At 49.5% G+C, this 22898-nt stretch overlaps 2 protein-coding genes across 2 annotated transcripts; both read left to right on the top strand.

The window, feature by feature from the left end:
• Positions 1-1079: 1079 nt before the first annotated feature.
• On the top strand, positions 1080-6988 carry LOC123070746 (NADP-dependent malic enzyme). Its single transcript, XM_044494063.1, has 20 exons — positions 1080-1233; positions 1367-1701; positions 2592-2712; positions 2784-2858; positions 2951-3102; positions 3182-3287; positions 3492-3557; positions 3643-3738; positions 3828-3899; positions 4021-4104; positions 4272-4370; positions 4825-4872; positions 4970-5023; positions 5122-5220; positions 5335-5424; positions 5503-5580; positions 5685-5759; positions 5848-5938; positions 6158-6286; positions 6381-6988. Exons 1-20 carry the CDS (start codon positions 1213-1215, stop codon positions 6467-6469), a joined length of 1980 nt encoding a protein of 659 aa, XP_044349998.1. The 5' UTR covers positions 1080-1212; the 3' UTR covers positions 6470-6988.
• A 3294-nt stretch (positions 6989-10282) lies between these two features.
• On the top strand, positions 10283-12506 carry LOC123065656 (B3 domain-containing protein Os01g0723500-like). The gene is made up of 4 exons (XM_044488897.1): positions 10283-10549; positions 10808-11264; positions 11376-11722; positions 11791-12506. Exons 1-4 carry the CDS (start codon positions 10457-10459, stop codon positions 12058-12060), a joined length of 1167 nt encoding a protein of 388 aa, XP_044344832.1. The 5' UTR covers positions 10283-10456; the 3' UTR covers positions 12061-12506.
• The last annotated feature ends 10392 nt before the right edge of the window (positions 12507-22898 follow it).

The following is a 22898-nucleotide window of genomic DNA, read 5'->3' as shown; positions in this document are numbered from 1 at the left end:
GTGCAGACATCTTAACGCCCACACGTGTGGCAGTTATCATCGTCCATGTTTTTTAATGATGTGTCACAAAAATAAAATAGGTGTCGCAAGCTTTTGTCATGCTTGGGAAGGAAATTGCCATGCCATTAAAAGTCTCGGATGCCATACTTAATATTCTGGCATCTGATTTTTAGCATTTCCAAAAAGAAAAACAGATCATTTACCAAAACCTTTGATTTGGGGTCGCGCTAACTGCCACACGTGTGGCAGGAAAGGAGACGCACCACACGTCTTGATTTCCACGTCATCGCATGCATGCATGCAGAAATCTTTTTAGATTTTCAGTTTTTAAAATGTTTTATCTCTTAAACGAAAAATCCGATTGAAAATTCGTTTTCACCATATCCCTCGCGATGAGATCTTCGAAACTAGATCCCATGTTGATATGTTTTGATGAATTTTTTTTGGATTAAAAGTTGCCATGTCTATTACATATGAATTGCCATGATGTTTACACTGAAGTTGCCATGATATGTTTCAGCTATTTTCTTTTACATTTAAAAGTAAATTTTGACATTTATAAAATGGGGAATTAAGAAACTAGACTTGCCATGAACCATAAACTAAAATTGCCATGATACATGCACGTAAAATTGCCATGGTTCATACAAAAAATAATTTTCATGGTCAAAGTACTGGAGTTGCCATCATCAAAATACTAAAATTGTCATGATCTACAAACTAAAATTGCCACATGGCAACTTTAGTTTAAGCCCTATGGCAACTGCAGTGTAAACATCGTGTAAACATCGTGGCAACTTCTGGCAAAAAAAAATTCATCGAAACATATCAACATGAGGTGTAGTTTTGAAGATCTCGTCGAGACAGATTTAATGATGAAAACGGATTTTTAGTTCACTTTTTTATTTAGGATATACAACATTTTTAAGCCCAAAACGAAAAAATTCTGCTGATGTCATCTATTCATACGTGGTAAAATGAGTGGTGATGGAGACGTGTGGGCGATGTACAAATGCCCACACGTGTGAGCATTAACATTTTCTTTGATTTGTCGCAACCACCAAACGACGAAGACAAAGCAGCCACAAACCAACCACGTTTCAAGCTTCCACTTGTTTCCCTCCTCCCCGCTCCACCCCTTCCGCCGCCGGGGCGAGGCGCCTCGCCGTCGCTGTCAGGGCGGTGGCCGGCGGGACCCGCTCGGCAGCGGCCATGCGCGCCCGCTTCCTTCCGGTAATCTCGCGCCCCCAACTCCCTCCTTCGGTCCACGCCCAGTTGCTGTCTTGGATCAATCAACAATAATATATTTGCTCCCGGCTAACCACATCACCACCACCTTTGATAAACACCACTGCTCCATCACCAGCTACTAGCGCGGCAGTGGCAACATCAGGGGAGCAGCTCAAGCGGTGCGCGGAGAGGCTGCTGCGGGCGCCACCTGGGCGGGGAAACGCGGAGGGGACTAGCGGCGGCGGCGACGAGGTGGTGGCACGTTGGTAGGAGGGGGTTCGTGGCATCGGCGGAGGCGGGGCCGAAGGGGGAGATGGAGAGCACCATGAAGGAGATACGGGGAGTCGGGGCGCCGTGCGTGCTGGACATGGACGACGCGGCGACGGTGGGCGGCGGCGTCGAGGACACCTACGGCGAGGACCGCGCCACCGAGGAGCAGTTCGTCACGCCGTGGACCGTCTCTGTCGCGAGGTGAGCGTCCCAGTCGGAGGGTTACTTCGCTTGGTTCATTTTTAAGGATAAGCTTTCTGATCCGCCCTGGCCTGGGCCCTAGGGGTAGGGGTCTCTGCTTCTTCCCGGAGACAAACGATTTAGTAGGAGGTTATGGCGTTTTGTGTCTTCTGGTTATCGGAATTTCACACGGTTTTATCAATTCTCAGCTGCCAATTTTTCATAAATTTCAGTCACCTAATGTTGCAGTATTGAACTTGGAAGTGTGCAATTTCAGAAGAAGAAAATAAACGTAATTCCAATCTTACTCTTAAGTTATGTATATTTTCGATTGATCATTTAGGTACACAACTTAGAAATAGACAAGTCCTAAAATAATTTGCTGAAGTAATAGTTATTGATATTTTTTATCCTACTAGGCGGCAACTGACGACAATTGACAGGAAAAATGTTTTAAATCATGATGCTTCGTGTTTTCATATCAAACTGTGATGTGTTTCGATTTTCATATGAAACTGTGATACGACGACATATGAAATAAAAAATCACACAACTTAGAATTTGACAGGCCCTAAAAAGATCTGCTGAGGGAATAATTATTGGTATTTTATCCTACTAGGTGGTAACTGACGGCAATTGACAGGAAAAAAAGTTTTAAATCATGATGCTTCGTGTTTTCATATGAAACTGTGATATGTTTTGATCTTGCATCCCTGAGGTCGCCAAACTGATTTCATCTTAAGTGTGCGGTAATTGACACTACACAATAGTACTTCGCCTAATCATAAAACTGACATGGTAGAATTTGAGTCATTTACCAATGGAAATGCATGATCACCCCTAGGTAAGGAGAAATTTTTGGGCTATATATATGCTCAAATGGAAATTCTAACTTGTTTGGTGTGTGGCAGCGGTTACAATTTGTTGAGGGATCCACGCTACAACAAGGGGCTTGCCTTCACAGAGAAGGAGCGCGAGACACACTACCTTCGTGGCCTTCTGCCACCAGCAGTCACATCCCAGGAGCTCCAGGTCTGACAATCCTTGATTCTTAATTTCATGTGTGGGCTCATCTCTGATCCAGTGTACTCTGATTTTATCAGGAGAGGAAGATCATGCATAATATTCGCCAATACCAGCTACCTCTGCAGCGTTACATGGCTATGATGGACCTTCAAGTAACTGTTCACTATATTTTTCTTAGCTTCCATAGTGTAGCTGATGTGAGAAACCTACTTTGGTTACACTGTTGTTTTAATTCATATTGCAGGAGAGGAATGAGAGGCTTTTCTACAAGCTCCTCATTGACAATGTTGAGGAGCTGCTTCCTATTGTGTACACTCCAACTGTTGGTGAGGCCTGCCAAAAGTATGGGTCAATATATAGTCGTCCGCAGGGTCTTTACATCAGCTTGAAAGAGAAGTAGGTTTTGCTTCATGGATTTGTTCGTTGAGGTTCTATTTGCTGTTCATGTTCATATATAATTTTGCTGGCTGTGTAGGGGAAAGATCCTTGAGGTGCTGAAGAACTGGCCTGAGAGAAGCATTCAGGTTATTGTCGTTACTGACGGTGAACGTATTTTGGGGCTTGGAGATCTTGGATGCCAGGTATTTAACTTTTATGTGTCTGAAAATTTATGATGTTCACGACTTGTTCCCATCTCTTTCAGTTCTAGGCCTTATGGGGGCACACTCATGTGGGTGTATGATTGTGGTGTTTGTGTGTGTGTATGTGTCTCCCTTGTAAACAGGAAAAAAAATTGGTGAACTGCCTCTGAGGATCTTGTGCTGAATGCAATATTTTATGTGCAGGGAATGGGGATTCCTGTTGGTAAGCTTTCCCTTTACACTGCTCTGGGAGGGGTTCGTCCATCTGCAGTAAGTTGTCAGTTATACCTACCTCTTTTTCTCAGAATGCCGTTTCTTGATTGCATGGACTAACATGTTATTGGTATTCCTGAAGTGCTTGCCAATCACATTGGATGTTGGTACAAATAATGAGGAGCTTCTGAATGATGAATTTTACATTGGCTTGAGGCAAAAAAGGGCCACTGGCCAGGTTGGACGATGACGTTTTTTTCTGCCTGTATTCTTAACTCATTCTAGTTACCACCTGAAATTCTTAATTGACCTTTTTTGTGCTATCAGGAGTATGCTGATTTTCTGCATGAATTTATGGCTGCTGTGAAGCAAAACTATGGGGAGAAAGTTCTCATTCAGGTAACTTACATGCTAAGAAAAGCTATATTTTGAACAAAGTTTGGGAGCAGAAAATACATGCTGATGCGAAATGAGTTGCCTCATGTTTATTATAACGAGTTAACGTCTTCTTATCATGCAGTTCGAGGATTTTGCAAACCACAATGCCTTTGATCTCCTTGCAAGATACGGAACAACCCACCTTGTATTCAATGATGACATTCAGGTACTGTAACTGAATGACTGTTAGCTTGGTTGTGATACAGTAAATTGTAAAATATGATTAAATGTAGCATAGAGTTGCCCTTAGATTTTTGTTGTCCATACAAATGTTAACTGGGGTCTGGGGCTTTTTGAATGTACTAATGTTGACTTACTGTTTACATATTGCAGGGAACAGCTTCGGTGGTCCTTGCTGGGCTTGTTGCAGCACTGAAATTAGTTGGTGGTACATTAGCAGAGCACACCTACCTGTTCTTGGGAGCTGGAGAGGTCTCTTTGTGCTTTCTTGTTTTGACATATCATTAGTTCACACAAAAGGATCACTCTTGCTTTCTCTGGGCTTCAATGTTTCCTAAGTTGTTAGGGTATTTCTAAGATTGAAATTTTTCTGCCTATGCCCTTCAATTTTATGTGTAAAACAGAAAACAGTTTCTACTTGCCCCCCTCCAAGGTTTAGTAACTTGTATTTGCTCCCCCCCCCCCTCCCCTACAGTTTAGAATAGTTGATGGTCCCTTATTTGACTACACAATTTTTCATGCAAGAAAAAAAAACTACAATTTTATGTGTGCCAATTTTATCAGGATTAGTTCTCCTTTATTTTATGGTTCATATTATAAATATTACTATTAATTTCATTGAGTTTAAGTTTCTATTCATCGGTTCATTGGAGGCTGTGTAGCATATTTTCTCCACAAACCAATATATTTGCTCTGGTGCTTGCAGGCTGGGACAGGTATTGCGGAACTTATAGCTCTTGAGATGTCAAGACAGGTGGTGCATATTTTTTTATCTTGGGTTTTGCTGTCATTTGCAGCTTGTGCACACATGTCATGAATCTGGATTGTCTAATAATTGTTGCCATGTGCAGACAAAAACACCAATAGACGAATGCCGCAAGAAAATCTGGCTTGTTGATTCAAAGGTTAAGAATCTAGGAATATCTCGTATCTCTTTCAGTAATTTGGCCTGGAATTTCAGTGTATTCCTACTTGCTAACTATAGATGCTAATCAATTGACAGGGCCTGATCGTTAGTGCGCGAAAGGAGTCTCTTCAACACTTCAAGAAACCATGGGCTCATGAGCATGAGCATGTCCGCAACCTCTTAGATGCAGTGAATGTATGAGTACACTTTTGAAAAAGAATAATCTCATGGGTTCACCTTAGTTGTTCTCAGTAACCTGGATCTTTGCAAGCTTATCTTCTGACCCAAGTTTGTCTTCTGACATTCCAGGCTATCAAACCAACAGTGTTGATTGGCACATCTGGAAAGGGGCAGACTTTCACACAGGAGGTTGTTGAAGCCATTTCCTCATTTAATGAGGTAACTTTCACCGTGCTAACTTGTTTTACTTCTTATTATTTTGAACAGTATCTAATGGTGTTCTGTAAGAAAATGTAGATGCCTATCATTCTTGCCCTGTCCAACCCAACGTCGCAGGCTGAGTGCACTGCTGAACAAGCTTACACATGGAGCAAGGTAATTAATCTCTATCGGCAATTAACTTGCTCTGTACTCGTTATCTTATTGATAGAGGTATGCAACGTTTTCAGTGCTAACTGACTCACTGACTGGCTTAACAGGGTCGAGCAGTGTTTGCAACTGGAAGCCCATTTGATCCAGTGGAGTACAATGGCAAGATACATGTGCCTGGCCAGGTTTGAACAGCGAAAACTGTTCATTCAGAGGTTTTTATCTGCTTTAAATGGTCTGCACTGAACTTTTTGATATTGGTCCTGGTCACAGGCAAACAATGCATATATCTTTCCAGGGTTTGGCCTTGGGGTGGTGATGTCTGGGGCAATCCGTGTGCATGATGACATGCTTCTTGCAGCCTGTAAGTACTCGCCGGGATAGCTAATGTGCAACATATCGCTGTGTAATTCCACCATACAAAATACAAATTTCAGAATAACTATTTCTTTTTAATTAAGAAGCTCTTCAGGACCCAACTTAGTTTACATGAAACTGATATACGCATACTGTAGGTCTTCTTGAAATAGTACTATGTGCTAATCCAGCAAACTGAATTTAATCCATTCCTTCCCTGGAACAGCGGAGGCTCTGGCTCAGCAGGTCACACAGGAGAATTTTGACAAGGGGCTAATTTATCCCCCCTTCTCAAATATCAGAAAGATCTCTGCTCATATCGCGGCCAACGTTGCAGCAAAGGCATATGAACTTGGTCAGCCACCACACTTGCCAATGTTCTTAAGTTATTAAAATATAAATGCTTATCATCGTCTTTGCTCACCATCAATCCGTCTCACCCGACGTAGGTTTGGCGAGTAGGCGCCCTCGGCCGAAGGACCTGGTCAAGTATGCAGAGAGCTGCATGTACAGCCCGATTTACCGCAATTACAGGTGAATCCGCATTCATCCGGCTGTGTACAGAAACAGTTTGTCCAACTACTTGCTTCAAAATCCCTGAAGAACACCACTTGTGGTTAAGCTGTGCAACCGGAGTTGGTTCAAGCTTTGTTTCGTATTTACTTCCTGTGCTGCCTATTCTGTAGTACTCCCTCCGTCCGAATATACTTGTCATCAAAATGGACAAAAAGGGATGCATCTAGAACTAAAATACATCTAGATACATCCCCTTTTATTCATTTTGATAACAAGTATTTCCGGACGGAGGGGTACTTCCTTCGTCCCACAATGTAAGACGCTTTTGCAACCTATTTTGGGACGGAGGGAGTATTCGCTTGCTACTACTACTTGGTCTGTATACTGTAGTAGTGCTTTTGCCCTGGATGTGATGTATAAACTGCCTTTGTGGCCAGATAAGATAAGTCTTTGAATTCTCATCGGACAAAGTTATCGTCCGGTGCATGTGGTGGAGAAGGACAGGTTTGGAATAAAAGTTTCTACAGTTTCTTCCTCGGTACTATGGCCATTGTTTTCTGCAAGTAGTTGGCCGCATGCATTCTTGGCTCTTTGGTGGCGACACCAGAAAAGATTCTCCTCCTGTAGGCCGTGGGTACGATGCCCATACATGCATGATACTCCATGGGGAGATTTTGGTAGGTAGGTGCAACGGGCACCAGGTAAAGATCATTTTTCTCAGCATGCTCTAATCATATGTATGTCATTGCATGCAGTGTCTGAGTTGCTATGATGCAACAATTTGGTGCTTTCCTCTACCGTATGGCGCAATAATAATTGCAATCTGTGCATCTTGGAATGCATAAGTTGTGACCTTGACTGCGAGAGTTTTCTTTTTCAAAATGAAGGTATATGATTTGCCTCATCCATTAAATGAGAAGAGAATAGAGTTTTACAAGTGACCCACATCACCGCATAAAAATTACTTGCACAAAACAACATTCCCTGGTTTTAGCACCCACGGTAACCCAAAGGTTAGCTTCATCAACTACAAGTTTGAGGAGGATTGGCAGTAGCGCATTCTTGTGGAGGAACACTCTATAGTTTCTTTCATTTCATACTGTCCAAGAGACAAGCACGATGAGAAAGGCCATTTTAACTGCGAGAGTAGTTGATAAGGCTCGTCTCTTGCGTTTTTGGGTGTAAATGACACTGTCCAAGTCTCCATGCTGGGTTCCAATTCGATCATCATTGTACTGTGGCAGAAAGCTGCAGCTAATCATGGAGCAAGACGCTAGCGGCAATTCTCATCTGATTGAGCAGAGACCTATGAACTGTATCAACGAATCTAGGTTGGCTAAAGCGAGATTATGCAGATGCAAATTGAGACTCTTGCAATTTCTGCCCTCCCATACCATCTTGTAGTACTGCTAGCCAAGGGAAGTGAAATAAAGGGTGCACTGCTTTTTTTTTTTTAAGGAAATAAATTCTATTCCGCTTAGACTAGGATCCTAGCCATATGGCTAGTCACCACACCCTTGAACAAAATCAGGGGCAATATCTGCCCAAACATGCGGGGATGTCTATGACCAGTCCTCAAACATGGTTTTTTTTTTGTCACATTGTGCCCAAATGAATGACTGGAACCTGTTTGAAAATCCAATTATTCACGGGAAGGAACATAAGTTAAAACACATTGAATTTGGGGGATGATCAGGCCTTAAACTTTCTCACATAGCTTGAGAAGATGCACATCCTAGGCACTCGTCAACCAGCCATGCGTAAAACCATCATATAACCTCTATTATTGAACATTTTTACTAGGACCAACCATCAATGATAGATGGTAAATCTTTGACATGATAACAGATTGAAATATACTCAGGAATCCGAAAAGGCGTGATCTCGCACAATGATATCACTGTACACACGTGTGCTTTCCTGTTGCAATTGTACGGTGTTATTTATATATTAGCAAGTGTACTATTTGTGTCATTATTGTGTCGTCTTTCGTGACCACTTTATATATTCTCGACTCATTTTAGAAACATTGTCGTTGCAAAGAAGAACCAGATGCCGTTCCTAGATTATAGAATACGATATTTTTGTGTGGAAAATAAAGTAGAGTTTTCAGCAGGAGCCGGCACTAAATATAACACATTTTTTTGTCATTTTCCTCTTCTCGAGTGAATCGGTGGAACCTATTTGAAAATTCAATTATTCATCCGAAGAACTTAAATTAAAACACACTGAATTTGGAGGAGGGGCGGGTCTTAAACTTTCTCACATAACTTGAGAAGATACACATTTTAGGCACTCCTCGATCGGCTATGCGTAAAACCATCATATAACCTCTATTTTTGGACATTTTTACTGTGATCAACCATCAATAATAGAGGGTAAATCTTTGACATGACGACAGATTGAAATATACTCTGCAATCTGAAAAAGGGTGATCTCGCACAGTGATATCACTGTATATATGTGTGCTTTTCTGTTACAAAAGTATGGTGTTATTTATATATTATCAAGTGTACCGTTTGCGTTATTATTGTGCCACCTCTCGTGGCAACTTTATATATGTTCAACTCATTTTGGAAATATTGTCGTTGGAAAGAAGAACTACATGTCGTACCAAGGTTATGGAATAAGGTATTTTTCGTGGGAAATAAAATACAGTTTTTAAAAAAATATGCAGTTTTGAGCTGGAGTCGATGCTATTAGCTTCATATAACGCTTGGTTTTCAACATGTGTATATTAGAATTAACAACCCCACAAAGACCACCACAGCCGCCTCTTCCTCCTCCTATAAAAAGCAGCTAGGGTTTCTGCCTCTCGCCGGCTCTGACGCAGGTCCACCTCGTCTCCGGTGGCCCTAGGGCCATGGAGGCGCGGTGGATCCTGCCAAGGGCCGGCGGGAGGGCTTCGTTTTTAGTCGTTTCTTTCAATTTTGTTAGGGTTTGTGTTCTGCTCAGGAAGACGAAACGGCGGCGGCTTTCTGAAGATGGAATAAAGGTCTCCCCGCCTAGCCCCCGTTCCAGTGGTGCGTCTAGCATTGTTGTTGGGCGTGTGGAGGTGTGTCTTCGGCGGATCTATCTTTGGTGGATTTGCTCGGATCTCGTTGGTGTTCGTCTACGTTCGTGTGTCTTTGGATTGGATCCTTCCGATCTATGTTATTCTTCATCTGCGGCGATTGCTGTTCTGGTGCCCTGGTCCTATGGGGCCTTAGCACGACGACTTTCCGACTGTCTACTACAACAAGTTGTGCCCGACTCTGACGATGAAGGGGCGATGACGGCGACGCGCCTTCGGCTCGCTTCAGTGCTTGTAGTCGTCGCTAGGTGTTCTATGGATCTAGATGTAATTTTTATTATTTTTGGTATTCGTGTACTGCCATGATTGAAGATGAATAGACCGGAAGATTTCCCGCAAAAAAAAAGAATTAACAAACTTTGGGGGGAAATAGTTGGCATATATTTCGATATTTTCCTGAGAAAAACAGAGGCATACATTTGACATGTACGAGCGCGTCTACTCGCGTTGCATGCGAAGTGCACGGTTGGTGTCAAGAAAAGCGAAGTGCACTCGCTGGAGCATGGGCCCGGGGGACCTTGCACCCATGGTGGGGCTAGATGGTCAGCGGTAATAGTCATTTTACTCGGGTGAACCGGTGAAGTGAGCATTTTTGGCTTGAGAGTGGGCGAGCGGGACGGTGTGTTGCACTGCACCCTGGTTTCCGGGGGGCTTTTTGGCCTAGTTTAATCATCATCAGCTGGCACGGCGCGCGTGAAATCAAATCAGACACCGCGCGCTCCACACGGAGGGAGGCTGATCGCCGGCCACAGCCAAAAACCAACCACCCCATCAAAAGCCGAGCTCTCTCGTCTCTTTCCCCGGCCGGTAAAAATTAACCCCTCGCCCTTTTTTCCAGTGCCCTCGGCAGGTTTAACCTTATCGCCTCCCTGGTCCGCGGCACAACACGCGGGTGCTGATCGATCGCAGTGTGAGTGCTTGAAGCTCTTCCGATCGATGCCGGACACGGAGAGGCAGTCGCCGTGGGCGTCGGTGGAGAGGCGGCCACACTTCTTCAAGGTGCTCATCGGCGACTTCAAGAAGCGCCTGGTGAGTGCACCATCGATCGGTACATGTAATTGACTGCTTCCCGTGCTGTCTTGCATATTCCATTGCATGTGTTCTAGCTCTAACTTGGTTTGCCAAACCGATTAAAATTACCGAGAACAAAAAACTTGCATGCTAATGCATGCATGAATGCACCACGCTCTCGGCAAGGCATGCATGCATGCACCGATGGATTCGAAGCGCAAGAAAGTTTGCACACTTATGTCGTGTCCTCTCAAAATGACTCCTCCATGCATGCAGAAAATCCCGCCAAAGTTCTGCAAGCACATCCCGTGGGAGGCGTCCAGGAAGGCCAAGGGCCTGAAGGAGGCGTCCATGGCGGCCACCCTGGAGGGCCCCAGCGGCCGGACGTGGCAGGTCGTCATCCGCCGGACCGCCGAGGGCACCTTCTTCACAGCCGGCTGGGCCAAGTTCGTGCAGGACCAGGCGCTGCGGGAGCTCGAGTTCCTCGTCTTCCGCCACGACGGCGGCACCAGCTTCGCCGCCATGGTGTTCGACAAGTCGGCGTGCGAGCGGGAGGACCTGCTGCTCGCCGGAGACGCGCCCCGGCCGCGCAGGAAGCGGGGTCGGCCGAGGACGGCGTCGCGGGCCGTGGATGATTCGGCCGGCATGGAGCTGGTCCCGTACCGTGCGCCTGCCGAGCAGCTACCCCAAGTCGCGTGCTCCGATCGGATGCCGGAATCGGACAAGTCAAATGGTACGTCCCTCTGTTTCTCTTCCTTCTAGTACATAGCATTCAGATTTGTTTTTTCAGACGCAATGGCGGCGATGTTTTCCGTTCACCACAATGCATGTAACGGTCTTGCAGGATCAGCCGGGCATCCCGGCCCTATGAAGGCCGAGGCGGGCGCCGGCGAGCTCCCGCTGTGCTTGATCGCCCCGCCACCGTCGGAGTCGGGGCAGCTCCCGCCGGGCCGCTTGCCAGCCGGGACCAAGGACGGGTGCGCGGTGAAAACGCGGAGCATCCACGTCGACCTCGCCGCGGCCAGCATCCCCCCTTCCGTGAGGAAGTACAACGGGTACGTGTCCCGCCGCCGCCCCGTGGCGAGCGCCGAGCGGCAGCGGGCCATGGAGCTGGCGCGCGCGTTCCGGTCGTCGCTCCCGTACTGCGTCATCCGCATGAGCACCATGCACGTCTACTACTCCTTCATGATGGTGAGCGCCGGCCGAGCAGCCATAGCTAGCCCGTCAACTTGCCAGATGCCTGACCGTATGTGATGCAGAGGTTCCCCACGGGGTTCTCGAGGCAGCACCTGCCCCGGGAGAAGACGGAGATGGTGCTCCGGGACCCGGGCGGCAAGGCGTGGGCGGCGCTCTACATCCCCGGCACGAGGGACCGGCTGTCGCGCGGGTGGTGCGCGTTCGCGCGCGGCAACTGCCTCGAGGAAGGGGACTGCTGCGTCTTCGAGCTCGTCGGCGCGGCCGAGTTCCGCGTCCACGTGTTCCGGGTGGTCGAGCCCGCCGTGCCGGCGGTCAGGCTCCGATTAGCTTGAGCTTTAGCTGTACGCCTGGAATTACCTGGCGCGCATTGGATCGTCAGAAACATTCTGAACGATAGCAATTAATCCCAACGGATAATTACTGTTCAAATGCACACTCTTGGTGTCAATACTGGGAATAGTAGTAAGCTAGCACCGCTGGACCATTCGTCGCCTCCAGAAAAATGCAATGCAAGTAATTCAGGCTGATGACCGTCGGAAGTGTTTTCTCCTTGCTTGGTGCCCTGGTGAATGAAGTATCTAAGAAACTTCTATGTAATCTTCATGTGGACGATGCGGAAAAGTAATCGCAAGAACGTGGAAATGGTGTAAGTCGACGTCGCTCGTGACAAACCGTGAAGGAAATTGAACGAACGCAGCCTCACCGGCTGCTGCTGCTGTACGACGCCGACGCTACAGGCGGACATGATGTGGATAGATTGGGCTAATCCTTTCTTTACCCACTTGTACTTGTCGTTCCTGCCAACCCCAAAACGCCGTGTGCTCGCCGCAGCGGGCAGGGCGGGCGAACCCGGTTCCTCGAAAGTTCACTGGGACACGGGCTTTTGCTCATATACCTGAAAACTGTTTTCCAATTTCACTCTCTGACCTTTGACTTTTTAAACAGTCTTCATTCTTCTGAATTTTAAATTTTTGACGAGATGACATAGAATTAAATAAAAAAAACTTGAGTATCATATCACGATATCGTATCATAATAAATACTATATTATTACTCTCTCCTTTCTAGTTTGGGCTCATCTAAAAAAATAGATTTTTATTATATTACGCTCACTTTGAGTCCAACTAAGTTAAAGTGCTTTGAGTCTCTCTCACATCACATTTAATTCATAGAGACGAGAAAGAGGCAATTAGTGATCATGTATGCTTCTTTTTCTACATGCATCATGCAAGTTCAGTTAGAAAGAAGGTACTGCACTTATTATTTCGGGAGTCGAACATGTAGGAAATATTTCATTGGGCAGTTTTATACCCACAAAACTAATGCCATCGACTCACAATCTACTCGTGCAGGACGCACGAGTAGATTGTGTTATCTTGGGTGATGTGTTAGAGCATCTCCACCCGGCCCCGACAGCCCCCACAGGAGCACTTTTTTAGCGCCGGTTGTAAAAAAACGTCCCAGACATGCACCCAGGACCTCGTTTTTAGCCAGATTTAGCAAATGTTACGGCCGGCGCGCTCACCCCACACCCAGCTCCCTAGGGGGCAGCTGGGAACGCCGGCGCTCGCCTTTTGCATGCGCAGGCCCACCTGCAGCCCCTCTCTCTCCCCTCTCTCCTCTCTCCTCTCCTTTCTCTCTTCCTTCCACCACCGCCCAACACACAGCTCACGCGGCCGATGCAGCCCCGACGCCTCCCTCGCCTGGCGTCGCCGACCCCGCCCCGCATCTCCCCGCTCGCCGCCTTGCTCCTCTCCTCGCCGCGCTGCCTCGCTGCTCCCTGCCTGCTCGCCGCCGTGCTGCGTCCGCTCGCCGCCCCGTCCAGCTCCACCCGCGCGCGTCTCCAGCCCTCGCCGCGCGCGCCTCTTGCCCTCGCAGCAGCAGCCATTGAGCCCAGGAGGTCGCCGGACTGGAGGGGGCGGCGAGCGGACGGGGCCTTCCGTGCCAGCTTCGACGGGCGCGCGCGCCCGGCCTTCAGTGTGTGTGTGGAGCGGCCGTCGCGTGAGCCGGGAGGAGGTCGCGGTTCCCCTGCTCTGCCTCGCCGCGCCAGAGGTCGCCGCAGCCGCGCGCGCAGTCACAGCCGCAGACTCGCGGAGCTGCTCAGTGTGGCGACGACGAGGGCAAGGCGGACGCGGCCGTGCGTGGCCGGGCATGGTGCACCACGGTCAGCAGCAGCCTCGACGGGTTGGTCAAGTGCATGACGAGGAGGAGTCCGTCGACGTGCTGTGGAGCCGGAGAGCACGTAGCGGGAGCGGCCGGCGTGGTGCGCCTCGAGGTGGAGCCGGGAGGAGGCCGCGGCAGCCAGCCGTCGCCGTGCGTGACGAGGTGCAGTTTGCGCGGCGCGGGGAGGACGGTGGCGGCGGCGCCGGGGGGCGCGCCGAGCTCGAGCAGCGTGTCACCGGCAGCGGAAGACGAAGACGCGGCCGAGAGAGTCGCCCAGTCGGCTGCGGTCGTCGCGGACGAGCACGAGCTCGCGTGGCCCGGCAGTGCCCACAACATGTTTGTTGTAATGACAAAGCGAAAAAAAATAAGACACAACCTGGAGGGCACAACGGGCTGGAAATTTTTTGCACCCAAAAGCAAAATTAGCGTCGGGGCCTTTCCAGGGGGCCGAAAAAATGCCTCCTGAGAGGCACAACGGCTGGAGATGCTCTTATCTTGCAGGACAACGGTGGAGGGTGGCGAGTAGTCTGTACTGTGTATTTGGCCGGGGTGCATTGTGCATGCTTGGTGTGGGTGGTTGTAATGGCATTGTACTTGGCCGCATTCTTGAAAAGGTTGTCTGGAATTTTCTAGAAAGTAGTCAGTATTGTGACCAGTGGCGGAGCCAGGATTAGAGTATAGGGGGGGCCGAGTACGTATATTGATCGAATCTCGTTGATAATTACTCATTGCTCCTACTAAAATTGTTGATTGTTGGGGGGGGGGGGGGGGGGGGCAGGCCCCTGCTCGTCCCCCCTGGCTCCGCCCCTGATTGTGACTTGCATTTTATCAGAAAAGTGTAACTTGGTGAAAAGTTATATCTCAAACTACACTTTGTCCCAAAGTAAACTCGCACCTTTTCAAAATCTACTAAGATAGTTTATTTGAAATTGCAATACCTTAAATTTTCCTATGGAATATCTTGGTACTCTTCTTTGAAAACATTTTGACTGGGACTTCTTAGAAGAGAAATGTTTAGAACACTTTGATGCCTACAAAAGCGAATCTTGTGTCTGTGGGTGGTAGAAATATCTTACTAAATGATGTCCTTTCTAGCAGCTCCTCTTACCACATGTCCATGTTCTTGTTTAACACGACCTTTCTTGAAAAACTAGACAAGCCTAGACGAAGATTTTTTCTGTCAAGGATGCCATGTCGAGAAGAGATACTATCTACACGGACTATAATTTGTCGATCTAAAAATGAAGGAGTAGGGGATCTTACAAAACAAAACATGGGCCTTTTAGTTCAATGGTGGTGGAAGCTAGAGCATCGGGAATGTATTATTGCAAATTATTGTTTAAATACATGAGGAAGCAAATTGTTGCATCTGTTTGGAACTAAATTTAATGATTCTCCCTGCTGGAAAGCAATTTTGTAAGTGAGAGCTTCTCTCCTCGCCGCCCACTGGACAACTCTGGGGGCTCTGCTGCTAGCCAACACAACCTGGTTCACGATGAGCTTGATCTGAATCTGCAGCCTGTCGATGCTGATGAGGGAGTCCTGAATTAAGGGGTATCCGGACAGTTAGACTGTGTACTACGTCCGGACTATTGAAGCGTGAAGATACAAGACTCAAGACTTCGGCCCCGTGTTCGGATGGGACTCTCCTTTGCGTGGGAGGCAAGCTTGGCGATCCGGATATTATATTTCCTTCCTTGTAACCGACTCCATGTAAACCCTAGCTCTTTCCGGTGTCTATATAAACCGGAGAGGTTGGACCTTAGAAGGCCGATCACAATTACATTCATACCATCATAGGCTAGCTCTTAGGGTTTAGCCTCTACGATCTCGTGGTAGATCTACTCTTGTACTACCCATATCATCAATATTAATCAAGCAGGAAGTAGAGTTTTACCTCCATCTAGAGGGCCCGAACCTGGGTAAACATCTGTGTCCCTTGCTTCCTGTTACCACCAGCCTTGACGCACAGATCGGGACCCCCTACCCGAGATCCGCCAGTTTTGACACCGACATTGGTGCTTTCATTGAGAGTTCCTCTGTGTCGTCGCTGTCAGGCTTGATGGCTCCTTCGATCATCACCAACAACGCTGTCCAGGGCGAGACTTTCCTCCCCGGACAGATCTTCGTGTTCGGCGACTTCGCACTGCGGGCCAATTCACTTGGCCACCTGGAGCAGATCGATAGCTATGCCCCCAGCCACCAGGTCAGGTTCAAGAATTTGAACTACACGGCGGATATTCGCGGGGACTTGATCTTCGACGGACTCGGGCCGGCGCCAGAAGCGTCGAACAGTCACGATGAGCACGGCTTGGACCTGCGGTCAGACGTTGTGCGGGATATCACCCCGGCAGAAGCCTTGGATCTGAATTTGGGGCAGGTCGCGTTGCCTAAGGACGGAGGGCTGGACCCCGCCCCGCACGCCATACCCTCATTAGCGATGGAGCCGAACACAGGTCTCACCTCCGAGGGAGCCTGTGACTCCGGACCCCCGGATTCATATCCGGATGTAGGTTCCAGTCCGAGCGCCACCGAGCCCGCCAATCCTGGTTGGGCTCCGGTGATGGAGTTCACCGCGGCGGACGTCTTTCAGCACTCGCCCTTTGGTGACATGCTGGACTTATTGAAGTCTCTCTCCTTGTCTAAAGACTCCGAACCAAACTATGTCCGGCTCGAGTGGGAAGCGGACAACGACGGAATTCGTTGCCCACCCACCACCCACTTCATTGCCACGATCGATGATCTAACCGACGTGCTTGACTTCGACTCCGAAGACATCGACAGTATGGACGACGATGTAGGAGAATTACAAGAGCCACCGCTCACCGGGCGGTGGACGGCCACCTCCTCATACGAATATATATGATGGACACTCCAAAGGAAACAAATGGCGATGAGGCAACGGAGGATAACCCCTCGAAAAGAAAAACAAAGCATGGGCGTCGTCGGCGCCGCTCCAAGCCCCGCCACAGCAATACCGGCCCCGGAGACGAAAATAATCCGGATGGCGCCGAAGAAGAATATGACCCTGACCAGCCCGCCTTCGAGCAGGCCGAATAGGAAGATGAGCAGGTCAGCCCAGAACAACAGGCGACAGACGTATACCCGGAGGAGGACAACTACAGCCCCCCCCTCCGAAGACAAGATTAGCCTCGGCGACGACGAATTCAGCGTGCCTGAGGATCCCATGGAGCAGGAGCGCTTCAAGCGTAGGATTATAGCCACTGCGAGGAGCCTGAAGAAGAAGCAGCAACAACTCCAAGCTGATCAAGATCTGCTCACAGATAGATGGACTGAAGTCCTGGCAGCCGAGGAATATGGACTCGAACGCCAAACGGCTGACCGGCCACCCCGTGGCCGGGATAAAACGGGATATCAGCCCGGATACCAGCCCGCACCCCCACGCCGATACACTACGGCTCAGGGTAACAGGCAAGACCTGCAAGATATTCTAGAAAATAAAGCAGGACGACCAAGATCGATTTACGGATCGCGGGGGCGCGCCCCAGCGCGCGACGATGACCGTCGCGCCGGATACATCATCAACAAGTCCGTCCGGGCCGAACACAGCAACCCAAACCTATCCAACCTGCGTAGCAACATAGCCCGACATAGAGGCGCCGCACACCCCCTCTGCTTCACTGACGAAGTAAGGGATCATGAATTCCAAGAAGGGTTCAAACCCGTAAACATCGAATCGTACGATGGCACAACAGACCCCGCAGTATGGATTGAAGATTTCCTTCTCCACATTCACATGGCCCGCGGAGATGATCTACACGCCATCAAGTATCTTCCCTTAAGCTCAAAGGACCAGCCCGACACTGGTTAAACAGCTTGCCAGCAAATTCCATTGGCAGTTGGGAAAACCTGGAAGACGCATTCCTTGATAACTTCCAGGGCACATATGTGCGACCACCAGACGCCGATGACCTAAGCCACATTACTCAACAGCCCGGATAGTCAGCCCGGAAATTCTGGACTCGGTTCCTTACTAAAAAGAACCAAATAGTCGACTGTCCGGACGCTGAAGCCCTGGCGGCTTTCAAGCATAATATCCATGATGAGTGGCTCGCTCGACACCTCGGCCAAGAAAAGCCCAAGTCTATGGCTCCTATCACAACCCTAATGACCCGCTTTTGCGCGGGTGGGGATAGCTGGTTGGCCCGCAGCGGCACCACGCCACATTCCGGCACTTTAGACAGCCGCGATGCTAACGGCAAGCCACGGCGTAACAGGCATAAGAGACGGAGCAACGACGACAGCACTGAAGACACGGCGGTCAACGCCCGATTCAACGGATCCATGCCCGGTCAGCGGAAAAAGCTGTTCAAAAGAAATAATCAGGGACCGTCCAGCCTGGACCGCATAATGGAGCACTCGTGCTAAATCCATGGCACCCGGACAAGCCAGCCAACCACACTAATAGAGACTGATGGGTGTTCAAACAGGCCGGTAAGATAAACACCGAAAACAAGGACAAGGGGCTGCACAGCGACGATGACGAAGAGCCCCGGCGTCCGAACACAGGGGGACAAAAGAAATTTCCTCCCCAGGTGAAAACGGTCAACATGATCTACGCCACCCATATCCCCAAGCGGGAACGGAAGCGAGCACTACGGGACGTCTATGCGATAGAGCCAGTCGCCCCCAAATTCAACCCATGGTCAGTGTGTTCGATCACCTTTAATCGTAGAGATCATCCTACCAGCATCCGCCATGGCAGCTCAGCCGCATTGGTCTTAGACCCAATCATTGACGGATTCCACCTCAGGCGAGTCCTTATGGACGGCGGCAGCAGCCTGAACTTGCTTTACCAGGACACAGTGCGCAAGATGGGCATTGACCCTTCAAGGATCAAGCCCACCAAAACTACCTTTAAAGGTGTAATTCCTGGGGTAGAGGCCCGCTGTACGGGCTCTATAACACTGGAAGTGGTCTTCGGATCCCCGGATAACTTCCGGCGAAGAGTTAATCTTCGACATCGTCCCTTTCCGCAGTGGCTACCATGCACTGCTCGGATGAACCGCATTTGCTAGATTCAATGTGGTACCACATTATGCATACCTCAAGCTCAAGATGCCAGGACCGCGCGGGGTCATCACTGTCAATGGAAATATGGGCCGCTCACTTCGAACAGAAGAGCATACGGTAGCCCTCGCGACAGAAGTACAATGCGGCCTACTCCGACAAACCAATCCGGTGACAACCTCGAGCATAATCAAGCGAGTCCGGAGTACCCCGCAACAGAATCATCAGGAACGCCAAAAGCGTTATTAGCATTCCGGCCTCCGCTCAAGCCCATTCAAAGCAGCATTCGTGCCATGCGGACACAATTACGCACTCAAGATACCATGGGCATAGGCGGAGGCGTATCAACGACTCAGACGATAGTACGGGTAACCGCCAAATACCTTCATACCCTTTCCCTCTTACATTTCAGGACACCGCGTTAGTGCAGCATCCTCAGAAGAGCCGAACTGCCGGACTCATATGGAAGAGACATCCAAGGAGGTAACACACGTTGTGCGCAGAAGGAAATACCCAGGTGGAATCTATTTATGATCATTATACCTGCTTCATCTATCTGTACATAGCTTGCCCCTGGATAGGACATGTCAAATAGTCCTATTTTTATCTCTGCTTAATGCATCCATTGTAAACATATGCCTAAACGTATTTTTCATCAATGGGAGATTATATATAGCGTCAGCTTATTATCCTTATTTGAGTATTTTTCTCTTATGAATGTTTATTTGGTATTGCATCCGTACACCTTGGTACGACCAGTTTGCCAGGGGCTTCTGATGGTGCCCCGAAGTATGGCAAATAAAGTCCGAACGCTTTAAACAGTGTGGCACCCTGAACTTATAGCATTATATGCATCAACTCCGAATCATGTCTTGGATCTACAGTTGGGATAGCCCGGCTCCCTTGTTTTGGTGCCTTACGTTCCGTTATATCGGCTAAGGTAGCACAGGGAGAACTACTGCGATTGTGTCCCGGTTCTTCCAGACGAGCACCTCAGTAGAGAAAGCCGAAAACTGACCGGCATGATGTGGCGAGAGCTGGTCGTTGTTCGAGAAGTCTTAAAATCCTTAAAGATTTTCCGCTTTAGGCGATATATCGGCTTTGTCCGATCTAGGCGTGTATAGCGCCCTGATTCGGTCTTCCGGATTCCAGGGGCTTCACCGAAATTTAAAATTGTAGACTTCTATGGCTAAGTGAGAGTTATCAAGCCGCATAGTCCGATTGCCTTGTTCGCTGCGCCGGACACCTCCTTAAAGGACCAAACATTTGGATAAAGAGTGTCCGGGTTTTCCACGAACACCCCAGTACTAGTTACGCGGGGGAGGAAGCCGACGACTGGCCTACTTTTAGAATTTTATAAATAGCCGCACAGAAGGTAATATTTTAAATAACAAAAGCGCCACAGAGCGCAAGTAACTTCGTCCTTAAAATACAAATATGACAGAAGTGAATTCATTCAAAAATGGTGTCCTTGGTACATTCATCAGCGACGAGACAAGCACCCTTCATAACACCATCATAGTACAGCTCGGGATGGCGATGCGCCTTGCCCTCCGGTGGCCCGCCCTTGACCAGCTTCTCTGCATCCAACTTGCCCCAATGCACCTTGACGCGGGCAAGGGCCCGGCGGGCATCCTCGATGCACACGGATTGCTTGATCACTTCAAGCCGCGGGCAGGAATCCACCATCCGCTTGGTCAGGCCGAAGTAGCTACTGGGCATGAGCTCACCAGGCCACATCCAGACTATGAAACCTTTCATAGCCAGTTCGGCCACCCTGTGGAGTTCGACCAACTGCTTCAGTTGGTCACTCAGAGGCATCGGGTGTTCGGCCCCAGCATACTGGGACCAGAATAGCTTCTCCGTTGAGTTCCCCTCCTAGGCATGGTAGAACTCCGCAGCGTCTGATACGCTGCATGGCAGATCTGCGAACGCCCCTGGAGAGCTCCGAATTCGAGTAAGTAAAAGAAACGCCTGCTCCACATGTTTGCTTTGCATAAAGAACTTCTTACCCGCTGTTATCTTCTTGGCCTCCTAGATCTCATGCTGTGCTTTCCCGGCTTCAGCCTTGGCGTCCTTCAAATTCACAAGGGCCTTTGCAAGCTCGGCCTCTTTCGCCTTCAGATCATGCTCCATGGACTCACATTTCTTGCCGAGGTCCTGGAGCTCTTGCTGTACCTCACCTACCCTAGCACTTTGCTTTTCGCGCTCCTTACACTCTGAGGCCGCCTTTTCTTCGGCCTCGGATAGCGCCTTCTTCAGGGACGCCACTTCGATGGTGGACCCTGTTACACAGTCACGACACTTAGGCGTTAGACTCGTCAATTCTTAGTATCCTCACATGCATAAGAGAGGGAATCACTTACCCTTGTTCTGTTCGAGCTGCCTCTTCGTGAGGTCTAGCTCTCCCTGCGCCTGCTCCAGGTCCTGTTTCAGTTTGGCAACCTCGGCAGTATGGGCTGCAGCAGCAAGCAGCACAGCCTGCTTATTCACAACATTACTTATCATTAAACTCCTGCGGATTATCATTGACCCTCTGTTTGGCTTTTCCTTCCGAACACCAAACAGAGTATCAGGGGCTACTACCTATCGGGTGGTAATTTTGCACATATTTATTACTTACCTCAAAGCCTGTCACGAGGCTGGTGCAAGCTTCGGTTAGTCCGCTTTTGGCGGACAAAACCTTTCGAATCACAGTACTCATGAGAGTACGGTGCTCTTCATCTATGGAAGCGCCACGAAGCGCTTCCAGCAGACAGTCCGGCGCCTCAGGCGCGACGGAAGTCCTCGGTACAGACGGCTCGCCCTCCCTAACGAGCCATCGAAGGTTCCGGAATTGTGTGCGGCTGAGAACCCGGCTGGCCGTGGCTCTCGTCGACACGATCCGCGGGGATCTTGAACCCCGCGTGTCCGATGTCTGGGACACCGCCTCGGGGCGTCTCCAGAGTCACCTCCCCCCGCTCTGGGAGCCTTTGGGACAGCACCTCTGTGTCGTCCGCGGGTTGAGGAGTAGTGGCCGTCGAAAGCGAATTCATCTCCGAATTGCTCAGGGACCCGGAGGAGGATACCTCGGGGTGATCCCTGGCCGGACTGCACATATGTTCGACATTATAAATACAAAAACTGTGAAGTGAAGTCATGATAGAATGCCGACACTTACGATCGCACTAGGGGCTTCCTCCTGGGCAGCCACCCTTCCTCGCTGAGAGCGGCCACGGCGGAGTAGTCCGGAAGGGGCCCCTTCCCCTTCTTGGACGCCCTAGCCTCCCCTCCTGGGGCGGCTTTTCTCTTCTTCTCCCCCAGTGGGGGGAGGTAGGACCTCTTCCTGATTCCCCCCGCCTCCGCGGGAGGAATCTGACTCGTCGTCATCGGACGACAGGGGAATGACGGCCCTGCGCCGAGGACCTTTTCTGGCCCCCCGGTCCGCTCCCCCGGGCCCCTCATCCTTTCCGGATGGGGCGTCTTCTTCTTATTCCTCCTCCCCTTCGTGGGAGGAGTCCGCCTCGTCATCTTCGGACGAGGCTTCTAGCACGACCTTACGCCGGAGACCCTTTCGGATCCCCGGGGCCTTCTTCTCGCCCTTCTTCTCCGGCACCTTGTACGGTGCCGGGACCAGCATCTTCGTCAGGAGAGCATCCGCTGGGCCTTCTGGCAGTGGAGCCGGACAGTAGACCTGCTCCGCTGTCTCCACATAGTCCTGAAGGAAATATACACAACTACTTAAGGCACTCCCATGAATATATCGAGGAGAATTGGGTTCGGAGTCAGTCCAAGAACTCACCGGCCTAGGAGCCCGCGCGGCGTGAAGCCCGCGGTCCTTGGATGTTGGAGGAGGTGCTTCAGAGGCCTTGAACAGCACCTTCCATGCGCCTTTGTGTGTCATGTCATAGAGCTTCTGGAGCGTCCGGTGTTCGGTTGGGACGAACTCCCACAGATTGACCGCCCGCCTCTGGCAGGGCAGGATCCGGGGAACGAG

The sequence above is a fragment of the Triticum aestivum genome, chromosome 3B (assembly GCF_018294505.1).
Source record: "Triticum aestivum cultivar Chinese Spring chromosome 3B, IWGSC CS RefSeq v2.1, whole genome shotgun sequence".
Classification (NCBI taxonomy): Eukaryota; Viridiplantae; Streptophyta; class Magnoliopsida; order Poales; family Poaceae; genus Triticum; species Triticum aestivum.
The sequence above is the reverse complement of the archived record's forward strand: the minus strand, read 5'-3'. Positions and strand labels throughout refer to the sequence as shown.

Coding starts and splice junctions, on each gene's coding strand:
- LOC123065656 (XM_044488897.1), top strand. CDS start 10,457: ATGCCGGACACGGAGAGGCAGTCGCCGTGGGCGTCGGTGGAGAGGCGG. Junction 11,265..11,375: donor GGAATCGGACAAGTCAAATG/GTACGTCCCTCT, acceptor ACGGTCTTGCAG/GATCAGCCGGGCATCCCGGC. Junction 11,723..11,790: donor TCTACTACTCCTTCATGATG/GTGAGCGCCGGC, acceptor TATGTGATGCAG/AGGTTCCCCACGGGGTTCTC.
- LOC123070746 (XM_044494063.1), top strand. CDS start 1,213: ATGCGCGCCCGCTTCCTTCCG. Junction 4,371..4,824: donor TGTTCTTGGGAGCTGGAGAG/GTCTCTTTGTGC, acceptor TGGTGCTTGCAG/GCTGGGACAGGTATTGCGGA. Junction 5,760..5,847: donor AGATACATGTGCCTGGCCAG/GTTTGAACAGCG, acceptor TCCTGGTCACAG/GCAAACAATGCATATATCTT.